Consider the following 19,775-nt stretch of genomic DNA (forward strand, 5'->3'; position numbering starts at 1 on the left):
ACAATCAAGAGCACAGTATCAGACTAAAACAAGTAAGTGTTTGCTAAAGAAAAGCTAGATGTAAGATGGGAGACCGGGGTCTCCTGCATTGCAGGCGGATAAGAGGTAGACAGGAAAATTGAAAAATAAAATGTATACCATGACACAGAACAATTAAGTGATGGGACACAGGTGTGAATGTGTGTCAGGAGGAGAAAGAAGAAATGAAGAACTGACAGGAAGAAAGCATATGTTGTTCATGGGAAGGTGAGTGGGTACTCTGGAGCAGAGCTGACTCACAAAAGCATGGGGATACATGTTGTTGAAGGAGGAGGCCAAAGAGGGAAGGCAGGAGAAAGGGTGCTGGTGCCCATGTTTACAAGTGATTAAATTAGTCTTCTACCCAAAATCTCTTTTCACCTAAAATGCACAGAAGAAATTATTAATGTGCTCACAATGGATCAAGAAACTGATGATTTAAATGATTTGTAGGTACTAATTAGCAGTCATAGCTTCTAACATCTTTAAAGGTGTGCAGAAGGATATTAAAGGCTCCCTGCTGGATCAAGACTTCCTCACTTTGCCAAATAACTTTATTTTTAAGGACAGAATCCAATTCATTTTCCAAACTACCTCCAAAGCCCCAAATTGCACTGGCCATCGCAAAAAGGGGACTTCCTCCCTGAAGCCATTCTCCATCCCATTTGTTCACATGCCAAATTTTGCACCTTCAATATGTTAATATTTTACGGAAATTGAAAATTCATATCCCCAACACAGTGAGACAAAGGACCTCATTTTGGATAAAAGGACCATTCAAAATTAGGTCTAGGGGAGGGGGGTTGGCAAAAATCTCTCCAAATGTAGCAGGACTTGATGGCCCTGACTACCACGTTAGCATTGGTGGGGCCTGGAGACACTCCCAGGGGGACCAATAATGCTGGGAGACCTCATGTGCTATTAGCCTGTTTTCACTCTGGACTTAGCAGTTACTGGACAGGTAATAGTTCTCTGGAAACTACAGAATGATTAACTGGATTCTTTTTGTCTCCAAAAACCAGTGGAGGAACTGGGATTCTCTCACTGACCTGAAAGATTTCCTGTTACTAATTAGAATATTAAAAGCTTATGGAACAATAAGGTGACCGAAGTCTGAGTTTGAAACTCTATAGTGACTATACTCAGAAAGAATTAGGCAAAGCATTGTTTTGAGTCTTCAGATTTCAACTGTGTAACAGAACACAGCACTGCATTAGAGTCTGTCATCAAAGTAAGAAGATACAGTCCAGGGAGGCAGGGTTTTATGAGACCCAAATTATGATAAACATTTACCACACATTATTAAATTTTTACCTCCAATCCTCTGAATGCCTGCCCTGGTTTTTCTTTCTTGGACCAATTCCCAGCACCTCAGTGAACTTGGGTGTCACATTGACAAATCCATGGAGGATGCTCTGCTCAGGGTCCCGTTTCCATCTGCAATGAGAGAAGACAAGTGGGCCTCTGCCCTGGGGAAGACAAGGACCCCCTCCCTGGATCGAGCATCTCCACCACACTCACTGTGGAGAGGAAAGCGTCTCTCCTGCCAGGAGCTCAGCTGGTTTCTCCAACCAAGTTTAAGCATCTGAGGGGAACAGTGGGCTCTCCCAGGAAGTCAGCACTTCCTGGGTTCTGGGAGCTTCCTGATCAGAGCTCCAGCCTGGCAGCCAAAACTCTGGCTATCGAGGTATAGATGGGACCCCCTACCCCAGAGTCATCTTTCAGGTACCAATGAATTGCACTTTCATTCATCAGGGTTTTCTTGGTGTTATGGGTTGAATTGAGGCTTCCCTGGTGGCTCAGATGGTAAAGAATCTGCCTGCAGCAGGAGACCCGGGTTTGATCCTTGGGTCAGGAAGATCCTCTGGAGAAGAGAATGGCTACTCACTCCAGTATTCTTTTTTTTTTTTTTTTTTTACTCCAGTATTCTTATCTGGAGAATTCCATGGACAGAGAAGCCTGGTGGGCTACAGCCCATGGGGTCAAAAAGAGTCAGACATGACTGAATGACTAACACACACACACAGGTTGAACCATGTCCCTCACAACAAAATATATTGAAATCCTAGCCCCCAGTTCCTCAGAACATGACCTTATTTGAGATAGGGTCTTTATAGAGGTATCAGGGTAAAGTGACATCATTAGGGTGGGTTCTAATTCAATATGGACTGGCATCCCTATAAAAACTTTCGACACAGACAGTGGTACATATACACCATGGAATATTACTCAGCCATTAAAAAGAATTCATTTGAATCAGTTCTAATGAGATGGATGAAACTGGAGCCCATTATACAGAGTGAAGTAAGCCAGAAAGATAAAGACCAATACAGTATACTAACACATATATATGGAATTTAGAAAGATGGTAACGATAACCCTATAAGCAAAACAGAAAAAGAGACACAGATGTACAGAACAGACTTTTAGACTCTGTGGGAGAAGGCGAGGGTGGGATATTTCGAGAGAACAGCATCGAAACATGTATATTATCTAGGGTGAAACAGATCACCAGCCCAGGTTGGATGCATGAGACAGATGCTTAGGGCTGGTGCACTGGGAAGACCCAGAGGGATCGGGTGGAGAGGGAGGTGGGAGGGGGGATCGGGATGGGGAATACATGTAAAAATCCATGGCTGATTCGTGTCAATGTATGACAAAAACCACTACAATATTGTAAAGTAATTAGCCTCCAACTAATAAAAATAAATGGAAAAAAAAAAAAAACTTTGGACACAGCCAGTCCATATTGAATTAGAACCCACCCTAATGTGTATAGAGGGGAGACAGTGTGAAGAGACACCAAGGAAAGATGCCATTTACGAGCCAAGGACAGACCCTGGAGTGATCCTTTCCTCACAGCTCTCAGAAGGAACCAACTTTGCTGACAGCTTGATTTCAAAAATTGAGTCTCCAGAACAGAGACAATACATTTCTGTTGTTGAAGCCACTCAGTTTGTGGTACTTTGTTACAGCAACCCTGGGAAACAAATACACTTGACTTCCTCTCCTTCCAGACTAAGCAGGTCAGGACCAAGGAGAGCATATCTAGATCCAAGTCAGTCCTATTTTGGACTGGATTCCACAGCGGAGTGAGGGAAATAAGCTCAACAAGGGCCAAGCAGCGTTACTAGGAATTTCATAAGGGATCTGGTCCCTCATAGGGGATTGAGTCCTTTGACCCAAAATCTAAACGTAACAGACACAGACTGTGCATGTGTGTGTGTCCTACAGGATAGTGGTTGTAAAATGGTTACCCAGAAGTGAGGTCTCCAGGAGGCTTCCACCAGGCTTTGTACAAGGTGGTGTACAGGTGGTATCATGAATTCCATATTTCTGCCCCACCCAACAGTTCCTATTCAGTCTGGTCTCCAGTCAGAAAGTAAACCTCTCTGCCAAAATTACAAAGCACAAATTTGCCTATTAAGATAAGTTTACTTTGTCCACCTGATGCAAAGAGCTGACTCACTGGAAAACATCCTGATGTTGGGAAAGATTGAGGGCAAGAGGAAAAGGGGACGACAGAGGATGAGATGGTTGGATAGCATCACTGACTCAGTGGACATGAGTTTAAGCAAACTCAGGGAGATAGTAAAAGACAGGGAAGCCTGGCGCACTGCAGTTCATGGGGTCGCAGAGTCAGACACCACTTACCAACTGAACAACAACAATATAAAAACATTAAGCTTCTTGAAAGGAAAGGTTCCACAGACATAAAGGGCAGCAGCTTTAGCTGAATTCCATGATCTAAGTGATCGGTTGTTTCTTTTTAAAATCTGTTAAGAAAGCTGATGGCTTGGGAGAAAAGTCACAGACAAAACTGTACTTGAGTTTACCTGAAACAAAACAGAGAGAAATTGTATTAAAAAAAGAAAAAAACTATCCAGGTTTTTACAAGTGGAGTTTAAAATATACAGATAAGACACTCAAAAGAACAGAAATGAGTATCTCTAGTGCTGAGAGCTTCACACATTCTTCCATTCTTCACACACCTTTCCCTTCCTCCCTCCACATAAATTAATTCTTGGCTAGTTACCAGAAAAATTATAGGACATTCAGTCAAATTCAAATTTCAGAGAAACAAGAAACACACCCACATACACACATATACATTTAGTATACCAAATGTATATTCCTGATACATGTATATTTATTAATAATGTTTATACATATTATGTAATGTATTTAGCATATTTTCCTAAACATGTAGTATAAAAATATATAGTTAAATGCATTTCAGTATAAGTGTGTACCAAATATTGCACGAGACACACACCCTAAAGAAATAATCTGTTGTCTATGAGAAATTCAAATTTACCTGGCATTCTTTTGTGTGCGTGCTAAGTCTGCCAACCCTGTTCCTGGCCCCAAAGCCAGGCCCCTGACAGCTCCGAAGGAACGAATTTATCCCGGGGGATGGCTGTATTTTAACCCTGCTCTAGCAAGAGACCCCAAAATTCACTGGGTCCCTCCTCCGAGGCGATGACCGTAGGAAGCTGTCGGCCCTCGGGGTAGGGGTCAGGGGCTGGGTCCTGGGGACAGCGGGGAGCGGGGCAGACCGCCCGGGGCAGGGCGCCAGCCCTCACCATCCGAGAGACCAACAATCAAAGCGACAGTGACTCCCTTTTGCCTCCAGAGGCCCGAGGAGAAGCAACTCGGTCCGGGGAGTGGGAAGCGGGGTCGTGGTCGGGCCGCCGGGCCGCCCGGACCTCGGGCGTGGCGGGGCCCTGCCCTGCGGCCGTGAGGCGCCGGCGGAGCTGCCGGACCGTAGCGGCGTTCCCGCCACAGAGGTTCGGGCCGCGGGCTCGGGGAAGGGGCCCCGGATGTCCCGGCTCCTCCTCGGCCTCCTCGCGCCCCCTGGCGGCCGCAGCTGGACACGCGGCACACTCTGAGTCCGTTCCCGCCTGAATCGGAGCACCAGCTCTGAGCGCCTGCCTTGAAGGGGGAGAGTCCTGGGGCAGCCAGGGCTTCACGGGACAGGGCAGAAGAAAGGGAGCCTTTCAACCGAAGGCACCTCTTTCAGGGTCTTCAGATGCAAGGGAATAACTGAGCTCCTGGTCAAAAGTCCCCAGGAACAACCTCACTACTTCTGAGAGCACTTTTGCTCGTGACTTCTGCATGTATTAGCTTAATGCTCAGCTAGCCCCACCACTTGAAATAACTTGAGTTAAATGTGATGAGGAACCCATCTTTTCAAATACAAGACTTGCCAAAGTGTAAGAAAGATGTAAGTGGACATCTTGCTCACTCAGAATTAATAATATCCTCAGGCTCTTGCTGCAAACGCAAAAAGATCAAGGTCTTGGGCCTTGTTTTACCTAATTCTCACAATGATTCCATCCTCTCCACTTCCCACAGTGCTGTGTGCATGTTCTCTAAGCGGACAGAGAAATCAGGAGGCAGACGTTCTAGTGAAAACTGAAGGCAAGGGGTCCTAGCAGCTGACTGACTGTCTCCCTCCTTCTCCACCCCAAGCAAGTTAGTTGACAAATACTGTCAAAGTCTTCACAGTGAGTGGTAATTTTATGTGTCAATTTGGCTGGGCCAAAGGACTCTTATATTTCAAACATGGGTCTGGATGTTGCAGTAAAGGTAGTTTTTAAATGAGGATTGCCAGTTTGATCAGTAGAGTCTGAGTAAGGTAGATTATCCTCCATAATGTGAGTGGGTCTCATCCAATCTGTTGAAGAGATCAAAAGGGAAAAGATTGACTTCCCCCAAGGAAGGTGGGAATCCTGCCTCCACACTGCCTTTGGACTCGACTGCATCAACCCTTCCCTGGTCTCTAAGGCTGCCAGCAGCCACCCTAGTGATTTTGGGCCTGCCCAGCCTGTACAGAGGATGAGATGGTTGGATGGCATCATTGACTCAATGGACATGAGTTTGAGTATACTCTGGGAGTTGGTGATGGACAGGGAGGCCTGGCATGCTGCTGTCCATGGGGTTGCAAAGAGTAGGACATGACTGAGCGACTGAATTGAACTGACTGAACTGAGCCTGTACTTGTTTGAGCCAATTCCTTAAAATGCCTGTCTGTCTCCCTCTCTCTCTCAGATACATAGATATAAAGACGTCTATATCTGGCTGGCACCCAGCTCAGTCCAGACTCAGTCCAGCTCATCCCTCTTGCCTACTGCAGAACCTGGCTTCAGCAATTCCCCTCTCTTGTCTTTTAAGTTTTTGCTCTAGTAGATGATTTCCTTCTGCGTAAAACACATTGTTATTTCATTTCTCTTCCAGCCACTACTCTCTTTGGTCTTTTTTTTTCCCCTTTGGTCTTTTTGTAACAATATTCCTCTAAAGAGTTGTTAGCACTCTTTCTCCAGTTCTCTCCTCCCATTCTCTGTTTGCCTTTTTTATCCTGAAATACAACACATATACAAAAGGGGGGGGGGGGAAGCAAAAATAGAACCATACTGCTTAATGATTTATTTGAAGCAAACATCTTTGCTAAAATAGCACCGAAGCCTTCCTCAGGCCCCCTCCCACTTCCCTGTCTGCCCCCAAAGGTAGCCACCACCCTGACTTTTATGACCAACACTTGCTTGATTTATTTTATTGTTTTGCCTTTTAGGCATGCATCCCTCAACACTGTAGTTTTACCTGGTTTTTTAACTTTAACAGTAGGATAATTTTAAAAATGGATTCTGATCCTGGCTCTTTTCATGCAATATCATGTTAGTAAAATTCACCCATGTTGACAAATGTGACTGCATTTCATTTATTTTCATTACTTTATAAAACCCCATTGTACTAGTTATCTATTGCTGTGTAACAAATTACCCCAAGATTTAGTGGGTTGAAACTAGCATTAATTATATCACCTACATCCTGAAAGTCAGGGATCATTTGTGGCTTACCTGGGTATTCTGGCTTTGGGTGTCTCGTGTAGCTGCAGTTAAGCTGTCGCCTGAGATTATAATCGCTGAAGACTTAGTCTGACTTGGAAGATCCTCTTCCACTTTCACTAACATGTCTGTTGACAAGAGTGTTGCCACATGGGCCTCTCCATAGGGCTGCTCATGACATAGATTCCCCAGAGCAAACAGTCCAAGAGAAAAAAAAAACTGATTGAAGGCGCTCCCAAGATGGAAGCGGCACTGTTTTGTGTGACCTAATCTCAGAAGCGACACACTGCTCCTGTAAGCTGTTGATCACACAGATCATCCTGGTCCAGTCTGGGAGGGGACCACCAAGGGTGTGAGCACCAGGAAGCAGGCATCACTGGGGGTCATCTTGGAGGCTGCCCACCTCAACCTTTGTCTAAACATAGAAAATTTGATTTATCCATTCTATTATCAATCAATATTTAGGTTACTTCTAGTTTGGGACTGTTCTGAATATGGCTTCTGTGAACATTCTTGTACATGCCTACTGGTGCATATGTGCATGCATTTCTGCTGGATAAATTCCTAAAGGTGTAATTTCTAGGTCACTGACTATGCATGTCAAGTTTAGTGTGTGTGGAGGGAAGTGGGGTATGCCCAATCATTCAGTTGTGTCCCACTCTTTGCGACGCTATGGACTGTAGCCCGCCAGGCACCTCTGTCCATGGGATTTCCCAGACAAGAATACCAGAGTGGGTTGCCATTTCCTCCTCCAGGGGATCTTCACCACTCAGGGACTGAACCAGCGTCTCCTGCATCTCCTGAATTGGTAGGTGGATTCTTTACCACTGAGCCACCTGAGAAGCCCCATCAAGTTTAATAACAAATGGCAAACTGTTTTATATAGTAATCTACAAAGTTGCAAGCCTACCAGGAGTAGATGAGATTTCTGGTTGTCCTCAATATCACTTGGCATTGTCAATCTCTTCAACTTCTGCCATTCTTGTGAGTCTGTAGTGATATCACACTGTAGTTTTTATTTTCATTCCCTGATGGCTAAAGGGTTTGAGCATATTTTTGTGTGTCTTTTTGGACTTTAGGATACAGTGTTTTGTGAACTGTAGTAGATATGGAGACATGGCACTCAGCTCCTTCTTCAGGAAGGACTTACTGCCCAGCGGCAAGGAGTGTGGTCCCCAGACAGCCTCCAGCCAGCGGCTTCTTCAGGGTCAGCCGCAACAGCAGAGAACCACCTTGTCAGAGGTCATGCTTTTCCTGGGAAGCTCACACTCTGACTGAGCAAGTCACAGCTGCATCAGCCTGACACGGGACCCAGGACACGCCAATGAGCAACCTCCACTGGATTAGCCTGGGCTTTGCTGGGCCTGCCTCGAAGTTCAGCTCCTTTCTCCTCCCAGACCTGCTTCTTCTCCCTTTTGTTCACAATAAGCATCTTGATTCTTAATAAACATCTCATACCACAAACTCTTTCTCATGGTCTGCTTCTGAAGAACCCAGTCTGTGACACAAAGTGTCTTTTTAAGCCTATTGCCCATTTTCCTATTGAGTTATCTGCCTTTTTTTCTTACCAGTTTTGTCAGCATTTTTTATTTAATATGAATGCAAGTCCTTTGTCAAATACATGTGTGGCAAATATCTCTCCCACTATGGGGCTTGCTGCTTCATTTCTTTATTGTGTCTTTGAACAGAAGTCCTTTATTTGGATATAATTCAGTTTCTCAATTTTCTTTCCTTTTTAGACATGCTTATTGTATCCTACCCTAAGGTCATGAATATATTCTCCTATATTTCAAAAGCATTCATTGTTTTCCCTTTCAATTTTAGACTTACATGCAACCTGGAATTAATTATTGTACAAAGCATGAGACAGAAGCCTTGCATCTTTTTTTTTTTAACCAAATGGATTTCCTATTGTCCCAGCACCCTATTTTGAAAATGCCTTCCTTTCCCCCATTGTCTGCAGTGCCAAACTGTCACATATATTAAGTGTGTGAGTCTATCCACACGTGTGGGATTGTTTCTGGATTCCAACTCTGAGTCATTGGCCTCCTTGTCTGCTCTGGTCCCAATACTGCACTGTTATAACTACCATTTGGAATTTCAAGCCTGCTTGGAGTAGGGTTTTTCTCTCCAATTGTTCCACTGAAACGGCTCTTGTAGAGATCACCTTCTACCTTCAAAATATGCACATCCCAAATCCAAACACTGCAGCCCACCTCCACATGGCTGCCAGCCCACAGAAGCCCCAACTTGGACAAAGGGAGAGCTACGTAGGGATAGAGGCTTCTCTGGCGGCTCAGACTGTAAAGAATCTGCCTGCAACGCAGGAGACCCGGGTTCAATCCCTGGCTCAGGAAGCCCCCGGAGAAGGGAATGGCCACCCATGCCAGTATTCTTGCCCGGAGAATCCCATGGGCAGAGGTGTGGGGCTACAGTCCATAAGGTCATAAAGAGTTGGACATCACTGAGCAACCAACACTTCCGTTTCTTCATACAGGCGTACCTAGTTTTATTGGGCACTTTTTTTTTATAAATTGAAAGTTTTTGACAACTCTCTTTCAAGAAAGTCTATCAAGCCCCTTTTTCTACAGAATTTGCCTACTTCATGTCTTTGTGTCACAATTTGATAATTCTCACCATATTTCAAGCTTTTTCTCTATAATATTTGTTGTGATGATTTGTAAATGTAATCTTTGATATTACTACTGCAAAAAGATTGACTCGCTGAAGGCTCAAATGATGGTGCTTTAGCAATAAAGTATTTTTAATTAAAGTACATATGTTTTTTTAGACATAATGCTATTGCACACGTGCAAATATAAGTTTTATATGCACTGGGAAACCAAAAAAAAAAAAAACAAAAAACCTTGTGACTCACTTTGTTGCAATACCTGCTTTGCTGCAGTGATCTGGAGCGAGGCTGCAGTCTCTGAGGTCTGTCTGTATATTACCCATTGCCTCATAACACATGTGAAAATTCCAGGGAGAACTCTTCAGTAACCTTCTGATTGGTCTTCTTACTTCAACTCCTCTCTCCTTCATTTGTTTTTTTTTTAAACACAATAGTCAGAGGAATCCTTTGAAGACATAAGCCAGATCCTGTCACTCCGCTGTTCAAAACCCAGCAGTGGCTCTTTCTTCACTCAAAGTAGAAACCAAAGTCCTTAAACGACCTTCAAGGCCTTTCCTGCTGTGCCCTTGACCTTCCACGTCTCTCTGAGCTCATCTCCTGCTCTACTCCCCTGACTCTGCTCCAGCCACTTTGATGTCCTCTTTGCTGCTCCCCACGCTTGCCAGCTGCTTCTGTCTTACAGCCTGTGTGTCAGCTTTGCCCCCTGACTAAAACACTCTTCACGCAAACATCTGCATGGCTAACTTCTTCACTCCTTGGCCCAAATGTCAGCTTTGAGATGAGACCCGTCTTGACCACAAAATTCAAAACCTGTTTTCCATCTGCCTGCTTTGCTTTTCTCTACTTTCTTTTTCCCATCACTCTTATCACCATCAATGTGTGCGTGCATGCTCAGTCATGTCCAACTCTTTGTGACCCCATGGACTGTGGCCCGCCAGGCTCCTCTGTCCATGGGGATTCTCCAGGCAAGAATATTGGAGTGGGTTGCCATTCCCTTCTCCAGAGGATCTTCCTGACCCAGGGGTTGAACGGGAGTGTCCTGAGTCTCCTGCACTGGCCGCAGATTCTTTACCACTGAGCCCCCTGGGAAGCCCTATCACCTTCAGTGATACTATATAAATGATCTGTCAATTATGTTTATTGTCCATTCTTTCTCCTCTTCTAGAATGTCCCCAGGGATCTTTGCTTTTTCTCTGTGTTGCTCTCTTTGCATCCCAAGCACCCAGAGCTGTAAACCACAGTCCACTGTTTGCTTGTCCTCTGCCTCTCCCCTCTAGGCAATGATGGGCTTCCAGTCACGCCCTGCTATTGGAAGCAGCGGTGTGCGTTGAGACATGGGGATTGTTCAACGTAGCCCCTGTGAGGCAAGGCGCCTGGGTCCCAGCTCCAGGTCTGTCACCAACTGTGACGGGTCGCTTCTCTTACCCACATCTTCGTTTCCATGTCTCTCCCTCAGGTCAATGCCCTGCCCTCGGTGGGTGCAGATGGGAGTGCTACTTACTCCAAAGCAGAGTTGCAGACAGAGGGCCTCAGCATGTACACTCATTACTTCCCACTGTAATACCACCCAATGGAGGTAGCGCCAAGACTAAAAATCCATGGATTTTGTTTCCATACCTATATCCCAGGCTCTTTTATTAGGCTGTGGAGGGGGTTGAGGGAGGGGAGGTGTGGGCAGGCACTTGGTTCAATCAGATTGTTAAGTACCTAGTACTAAATGCAAAGAAAACTTTACAAATCATACCAAGGGAGATGAATTTTTTTTCTCGTTCTAAAAATTATTCCTTCAACATACCGAGACAGTCACAATTCTACTCAAAATACAAACTGAAGCTCATCTGAAATGTGCCGCTCCTGAGGTGTCATTCCTGACACTGAGCGTGATATCCTGTCATTAAGTCAGAAGACTTGAAAGATGTGGGGGCTCAGTGTATAAAGAAATAATGCTGTGAGTCATAACACTAGTTTCATCTCCAATTCTCAAGAGCACCCTGCTGAAAATCGCATTAATCCTTATAATTTCCATGATAATAGACCCAGATCAGCACTTGGTGAGTGGGGTGGAGTAGGTGGAGCAGGATCTCCTCCTTGGGATGGTGAAGGAACTGCGGAGTTCTGAACGGGGACTTGGTGGGGAGAGCTGCAACTCCGATACTTGGAAGGGATGCCCTGCTCCCCTTCAAATGGGGGCACCTCTCAGTGTTCCCCTTTCTCTCTCTCACTCATATATGTGTTGTCATGTCAAAAAGAGGAACTGTAGGCTTTGGGAAAAATTTGAAAAGCTGATGTCGGCAACTGAAGTCGCAAGATAAGTGGCAGAGAATCAAGAAATTTAAAAGCTGGAAACACTGTGGATGTGATTATAAAGTAGACTAACTTTACAAAGATATAGATGTGGATTAATTCTTAAAAATGAGGGAGGCTATAGTTACCCCTGTAATAATACTGAATGTCTCCTTGGGAGTCCTCAGATGCACTTTAAATAAAAATCATGATTTTTAAAATTCATTCATTGAATTATAGTCTCATGCTTAATTTTTCATCAAAATAATCAGCAAATGTGACTACCATCCCAATTTATTTGGATCATCTCTAAATACTTTTCACAGGAAAAAAAAATAAATATTCTTTCAAAGGATGATCAGATGCCGGCACAACTGTTCAGAAGAATATTTCAGAGGTCCCTCGATTATTTCAATCAAAGACGCTCCAAAGACTTCTTGAACTTGGGTAGCATCTTAGGAAAAAGGAATGGCAGTTCTACAAGGATCCAGATTCACTTGGAGGCACACTTTCAGTTTGTTGCGAAGAGTGCGATTTAAGAAAGAAGGTGGATGGGTGTCAGCGGAGCACACGTTTTGGGCTGAGATTTTGGGGAAAGGAACAGAGGCAATTATCAGAAGATTTTATGGTTACAATATATAGCAACTATAGTGTTCATTTTTAGACACTCTTTTTCCACTGTCACACTGCTCTGGATTCAATCTGGAAAATTCTGGACTTTTAGTTGGCACACATGTTAAGTAAACTGTCTTCAACTGTAACATAAAATTATCTTTGACAATAAAACATTTGTGAGAGGTATATTGTCAAGGAGGATGGTCTCACTGGTCCTAATCTGCACTAAATAGAACTCACTCTGTTTGAAAGTAAGTACCCCATGTGCTCAGTCGCTTCAGTCCTGTCTGACGCTGTGATCCCATGGAGTGTAGCCCACTAGGCTCCTCTGTCCATAGGATTCTCCAGGCAAGAATACTGGAGTGGGTTGCCATCCCCTCATCCAGGGCATCTTCCCGACCCATAGATCAAACCCAAGTCTCTTGTGTCTCCTTTATTGCAGGCGGATTCTTTACCTGTTGAACCATCAGGGAAGCTCATGTCTTTGTAGAGATACTATATAATCTGAATTCCAACTTTTGAGAGACAATTTTCTATAGCTATCTCATGTTTCTGCAAACCTTGTGAGCAGAGGCACACTGCTTTTGTTCCAAACTATCCTTTTATATTTGCATAAGGAACAGCCTTGGAAGAAAGAGTACCTCCCTCTTGGGCAGCTTGCTTGCATACACTTTAGAAAGAAGGTTTCTTGAGCTCAGAATTCCTCAGTATATGCAGCTTCCACCTGGGCTGCTCCACATCAGCCCCATGGAACTTGGGGGACAGAGGAGTAACTAGACAACAGGAAGCCGTCTGTGATGCCTCTGACTTGGGGGTCTCCTGTCTTCTGCCAGCATCCATGACACTGCAGAGAGTGTTAGCTTGCACAGAGTCAGACCCTTTCATGGTTTTTGACACTTACCATCCAAAAACTAATTTCGTACAATAAAAGGATTTCTTTGTCCTACCCGACTTCCCACTTCTCTCAGGCAAACAACCTGATACAATTCTAGCACAATTAATAAATGTGGATTGTCTTCTGGAGTTTGCTGCAAAGGGGCTCAATGAATCAAGCCAGAAAACCGAGAAGTTTAATATATTAAAAGACATATATAAGAAAGAAAACACTAAGGGGGAAGGAGGTAAGCCTAGAAGGTGATGATAGAAATAAATTACACAGCCTGTCTTTACTTTTGGTTGTCTCACAAACTAAACCACTCTTTTGCTAAAGAAAATTATAGCCCTATCGCCCTCTACCAGAACCAAGCTAGAAACTACAGCAAAGTGGTTTAAAGTTCTTTCTGAAATTTGCTCATACCCTTTGTGGTATCCAGGGGTTTCCCAGGTGGCTCAGGGGTACAGAATCCTCCAGCCAATGCAGGAGACATGGGTTTGATATCTGGGTGAGGAAGATCCCCTGGAGAAGGAAAAGGCAACCCTCTCCAGTATTCTTACCTGGAAAATCCCATGGACAGAGGAGCCTGGCGCATTACAGACCATGGGGTCCCAAAGACGAGGACACGACGTGGCAACTTAACAACAAAGTGGTATCCACTGCAGCAGTTATGCAGAATTTAAAACATAAACTTCAGGTGTTCACGAAGGTAAAAGGTACCCAGCTGCCTTTGCATATCAAGCCTGCCAGGTTAGTGCTGGACCATCTAGTGCTAAAGAGTGGACAGCCTTCTCACACTCACCTGCCATTTGTAGCAGCCACGGACTGCAGGGACCACGAACAGAGCTGCAGACTCTGCTGGAAGTCCCTGGAAGCCGCACCTAGCACTTCTGCCCTCACCTGTTCCACATTCATTCTGTGGACGACAGCTGCTTAGAACCCTCTGCTCATCTATTAACCCTGTCAGCATACCTACTCAGTTCCACCTCAGAAAATAACCACTTTGCTACACAGTGAATGCCGACCTTTTGACTCTAGCAAAGGAGCATCATCTTGCGAACTCAAATGGTAAGTACTAAAACCCCAAACCTTCATTTTTAAATAATGGCATTATACCAACACGTTAAACGGCACTACAGCAACACTTTAAAGCATTATATCCAAATATTTGATCAAGCATTGAAATCAGAAAAGAATGTCTAATACGCCAATAAATGTATTTATTTATAAATTATAGAAGTGTACAATTGTACAATATATTATGTACATTATAAAACACACAAAAATAGAAATTTAAAAGGTTGAGATTAAATACAAACAACCACTTTAACATTTTCCCAATAGACTGATTACTGCATACTCCTGGGAGGTACACATCCCCACCTAAAACCACAGCCCTAAAGCATGCCAATGATTGCTAGATTTGAATTTTTAGCTAGTTACAGAAAAATGTACAAGATCACAGCTTTTTTAAGTTTTGCAAAATAGCCTGAGCATCAAGTTTAAATGTTAAGATGCTTGATGCTAACTTTTTAAGACATGATTGGACTAATCACTGCGCAGCTGGTAAAATGTCACATTACAGTTCACTGATAGCTGTCTCAGTTATCATAGGGCAGATTAAACTGGGGATTCTATGAAGTTTAATATTTGAGGAGGAAATGCTTTAAGGAAACATTCAAAACCAACAAACAGCTAGCACCTAAAAATAAAAAACCCTCCTCTGCCTACAATGGAAAAACAAAAAAAATGCATTCCAAACAATGGCCATTAGAATGCAAACGGATTAAAATAGTTTGCTATACATTTGCCTGACTTAACACCTGTGAGCCATAAGAAGATAAATTCTTTTAATAGCCCCGGTGTCTGATCACAGACCTGGAAACACTGAAATTCAGTAAACAGGTGGTGAACAATGAACAACTCCTCGAAAAATATGTGCGACATGGAATTACGTTTGAAATTACAATTGTTGCTAAAGACCACTCCAGCATCTGTCTTTGCTTGGCTGAAGCAAATGACTGGATAAATGTTGTGGTCAAGAATTACATGCTCAGAGCCCCTTCACATTCCTCCACACCCTTGCTCCCCTTTCCCACATCAGCCGGTTGGTGTCCACCTGCTCTGCTTCTACCTAGGACTTGAGCTTCCCCTCTCGCAGGGGATCCTGCAGCCAGACAGGCTCATCCTTCTCCAGCACGCAGTGCAAGCTGGGGTAGAGAACACAGTTATGTTTTACACAGAAAACCTTATTCCATGTACTCCTTAATTTAAAAAAAATTCACAAAAAAATTTTTAATTTTTAAAGGCTATAAACACCTGACTTTGAGACTGAGATATGCACATAGGGCTTCAAACAAGTTGTGCAACAAAAATTTATAACTGAAAGACTTTCACTGATGGTCTCCTCTGGGGGAGTACCTTTTAATAGGTACCTCACCAATTCAAAAAGATAAAAATACTACACAATGGCTTAATTTCATAAAAAACCACTTTCACTTTACATACATACACTGATGGTTTTCATCTATTCTGTTGACAAAATGTCAGTGTTTCTTGATGGGACCAAATTGAAACTACACTTAAAGAAAGTTTCATTTGATTAAATACACACAAGGGTAAATTAGTTATTACATCTCAAGAGAAGTAAAGAGGGGATGCAGAGTTCAGAGACTTGCTGGAGAGAAGAGAATGATAAAATGAAAGTTCAGTCATTTCACTATGGCAATATGGAAAGAGCTTACTTAAAGCACTCATTAGAGGAAAATGTGTTGTTGGTTGCCAAGTACATATATATCACACAAATGGCAAAGCAACACAGACCAGTAGGATTTCCTAATGAGGTGATGCTATTTTTATTTTTAAGCATTGTGGTGAATTACTAGGTTGTGAAATCCTCTAGTCTTAAAAATGAGAAAGCAGCCAGTAGTTTGAATAACTTGTAAAACCTCTTTTATAAGACAAAACAGCCACTAGAATAAGTACTTTTCTTGAAAAGTATCTTTCAAGAAAATCAGAACTGCACACACTACACTTTGTTTCATTTGCTCATTTCCCTTGCCTTCACACCACCTGAGTTTTCTCTAACCTCTCCTTTCCCTGGATGCTACTGGCTGGCCCACTCCCTTCCATCTCACTTAGGTGACCAGCAGCTTCCCAGCAAAACCTGACTTGAAAATTAAACCTACCCTCTACTTAAAAAATGAAACAAATCCTCACAAACGAATCAGTGGCACTCCTGCTTGCCAAGGAAGGGTCTCACTAACACTTTTAAAACAAAAACAATGAAGGCTCCAGAGAAAAAATCTGCTTTGACCATATTATAGGAAATACTACATCCCAAATTTAGAACCAAAAAAAAAAAAAAGAATTCATGCTTTGGTTAAGTTTCAAATTTTATTTCCAACTACTGCAGTAACAAAATACCAGTGGTAGTTCTGCATGGGAAGTGGCCACCTTTCAAGTTTAGGCCACAAATTAGTATTCTGACAGCACTTGGATCTATGGAGATTTTGATACGGGAGGATTATTACCATCAGTACTATAATATAAACTTATGTTTCCTCCGTGTTTAGTAACAAAAATATTCATTTTACCTCAATACTTCATCATGTACACATTTCTACTCTTTGTAAGCATGATCCTTGCAGGCTGTACTGTGGGAGAGTGTGAGGGGGAAGTTCCCCCCAATCACAGGTTTTTCTATAGTACACAGAAATAGCAGTCACTTTAGCAGTCATGGACAGTATTACTAAATTTTTAGTTGAAAAATAAAAGAATGAGTTCTCCTATTATCCCTTTCTGGGAGTAAAAAGACACACCATTACAAACATAAAATGAGTCAAACTTCTATTTTATTGACAGGAGTCCAAAATGAATACAAAAAAATGCCTCCTTTGCATGTTATATTTTACCTTAAAAGGCTTCTGATAGAGTCAGGTAGATTAAAAGCTAAGAATGTATTTCAGCTTTTATAGTGACCTTTTTAAAAAGGTTTAGTAACATAAGTCACCAACATCAGAGAACGTATGGTCCCACAATCATTTTTAGGTCTATAGCTTATAAAAAGAATTAGATCCTGCATTGATCTGCTAAAATAGAGGCTTAAAAATGTTTTAAGCCATTAAAAGCCATTTTTATAATCTATCTGGTAACTCTGGGCAATTAAGAAAAGGAAAAATCCCAAAATGTAGCCCTCTAGATTATGTGGAATGTGACAGAATGCCAACTTATGACCAAGATAGGCAAAAATAAAATGTTTAAAGCTATGAATGGAGCTATTATAAATAGTCTTATATCACTGCAAAATATCAGTAAATGAATAATAGAGCTTATAAAGACATTAAAACTTGAGCAGATGTTACTTAAAACATTTGTGGTGTTTATCATACACACTTTAATGTTTGTTAAAACTAAAGCTAAACAAAGAAAGGTCACTCATTTATAGATTGTTTTTCATGTACCTTTACTTTTACTGGGACCATAGATGATAGATAATACATAGCCCACACTTCTGGACAGTTGTAACAAAGGGTTTATTATCATTTGCGGATGAAATAAATGCACCATCCCATACCTGAAAGGCTTTCACAAACCTTAAGCATTTTTCAGACTGTACCAAGGCACCACCACTGCCTTGGTAACACGCCCATTTCTAGTAACACTTCCCTCAACATCAGTTCTGCACTGCTTTTGGTTTATTATACACTTCTAAAACAGCAAAAACTTGCAAAGATGTGCACATATTGTGGTCCATGCGTTTACTGCTTAGTCATCATCTTCCTCCTCTTCTTCCTCTTCCTCAAAGCTGTCTTCAAAGCCCTCACTGTCTTCCTGGTCTTCATCCCCCTCTATTGCTGTATCCCACTGTGGGTGATTTTCTGGCACAGGCTTAGCCTCATGAACTTCCAACTAGAAAAAAGAATTAAATGCAGACATTAGAAATCTGGGGAGGAATAATGGAAGAAATATCTGGGAAAGAAAACGTTTTCTTTGACAGCAGCACTTGTAAAGAAAAGATTACATCTTTTAACTCTAAATTTAACACATTTAAGAAAAGATACTCATCCACAAAATAAAAACTGAATCTAGGAACATGTTAGTAAAGTTAAGTTTCTAGTGTAGTTTAATAGTATGATTTTACAGGAGCTATATACTATTTATTCTGCAGCATGAAAGATGAATAATTCTGACTCTTGAGCAGGAACACTGTTCTTAATAAGTCTTCTGTGGATGGAAAAAAAGTTCAAACATGAGTTCCAAAGAGGTATCTGCAGCCTCCAGACTACTCATGAAATTAACATCCTATAGCCAATGGGAAGAAATACATGGGGAAAAAAAGCCACGCCTTTGCTGGCTCCTTTCAGTTGAGGCCCAGTACACAGTGTAACACTTCTTCAGCACAATCTCTCCAACACAATAGCATGCCTTTATAAAAAGCTCAAGAGATTTCCCTGGTGGCTCAGGTGGTAAAGCGTCTGCCTACAATGTGGGAGACGCAGGTTCAATCCCTGGGTCGGGAAGATCCCCTGGAGAAGGAAATGGCAACCCACTCCAGTACTCTTGCCTGGAAAATCCCATGGACACAGTCCACAGGGTCGCAAAGAAACGGACATGACTGAGCAACTTCACTACTTGCACTTTCACAAGTGAAATGGTAACATCGATGCGAATGTGCTTCAACTGATACTCACACAAGTGTACACTCTAAAATTAAATACATGTGCCTTTCTAAAGAAAACAGAAACCATCTGGTGAGGCCCTATAAAGGTATGGCACATTATAGTATATTAAAATTATCACACTGGTAAGTTATACTCAAGGTTCTAAATTATCATACTCCTTTAACACAAGTTTATTATTGAGAGCAGTCCATCAAGTGTATTATATTAAACTATGAGAGGACCTCTTTCCCTGTTATTCTACATTTCAAAATTAGAAATGCTTCCCTAAGATGTAATACACTTATTCAAATAGACAACCTTATTTTTTTAAGTTCCCTTTATTACCTCAAAAATGTATAAAAAATTTTTTTGCATGGTTTGATTCACTCTTTTTCTCTGTGTATCTCTCTTCTTCCTTCCTTCTCAGGTATTTGAAAATTTCTCAAAAAGGAGGAAGTGGTAACTTTCATTTCCCACACAAGTATAATAATACAAATCCATACCCACCATAGATTGAAAAAAAATTCATTTTCAAAAAAACTTTATTATTATAGTTGATTGACAGGGTGTATAGCAAAAAAAAAAAAAAAAAATCAGCTATACATATACATAAATCCATTCTTTTTTTTAAAAAAAGAGTCTTTTCCCATATAGGCATTACAGAGTATTGAGTAAAGTTCCCTATGCTATACAGCAAGTTCTTATTAGCTATTTATTTTGTATACATAGTAGTATGCATATGATCAATCCCAATCTCCCAATTTATTCCTGCCCCCTCACTTTATCGCCCCAGTAACTGTAAGTTTGTTTTCTACATCTGTGACTCTATTTCTGTTTTGTAA

General features: G+C 42.1%; 1 protein-coding gene and 1 long non-coding RNA gene across 3 annotated transcripts in view; both read right to left on the reverse strand.

Moving 5' to 3' along the window:
• Positions 1-1,340: 1,340 nt before the first annotated feature.
• LOC122422502 lies at positions 1,341-4,721 on the reverse strand. The gene is made up of 3 exons (XR_006263865.1): positions 4,337-4,721; positions 3,673-3,854; positions 1,341-1,455 (listed from the first exon to the last, which is right to left on the reverse strand). It is a non-coding gene; the product is annotated as an uncharacterized LOC122422502 (long non-coding RNA).
• A 9,747-nt stretch (positions 4,722-14,468) lies between these two features.
• Positions 14,469-19,775, reverse strand: part of SEC63 (SEC63 homolog, protein translocation regulator) — an 85,831-nt gene continuing 80,524 nt past the window's right edge. For both annotated transcript variants that reach the window (XM_043439023.1, XM_043439022.1), the window contains one exon: positions 14,469-18,181. In XM_043439023.1, the coding sequence (XP_043294958.1) occupies positions 18,038-18,181 (144 nt within the window). In that variant the 3' untranslated portion in view covers positions 14,469-18,037. The remainder of the gene's footprint in view (positions 18,182-19,775) is intronic.

Source organism: Cervus canadensis, chromosome 20 (assembly GCF_019320065.1).
Source record: "Cervus canadensis isolate Bull #8, Minnesota chromosome 20, ASM1932006v1, whole genome shotgun sequence".
Taxonomy (NCBI): Eukaryota; Metazoa; Chordata; class Mammalia; order Artiodactyla; family Cervidae; genus Cervus; species Cervus canadensis.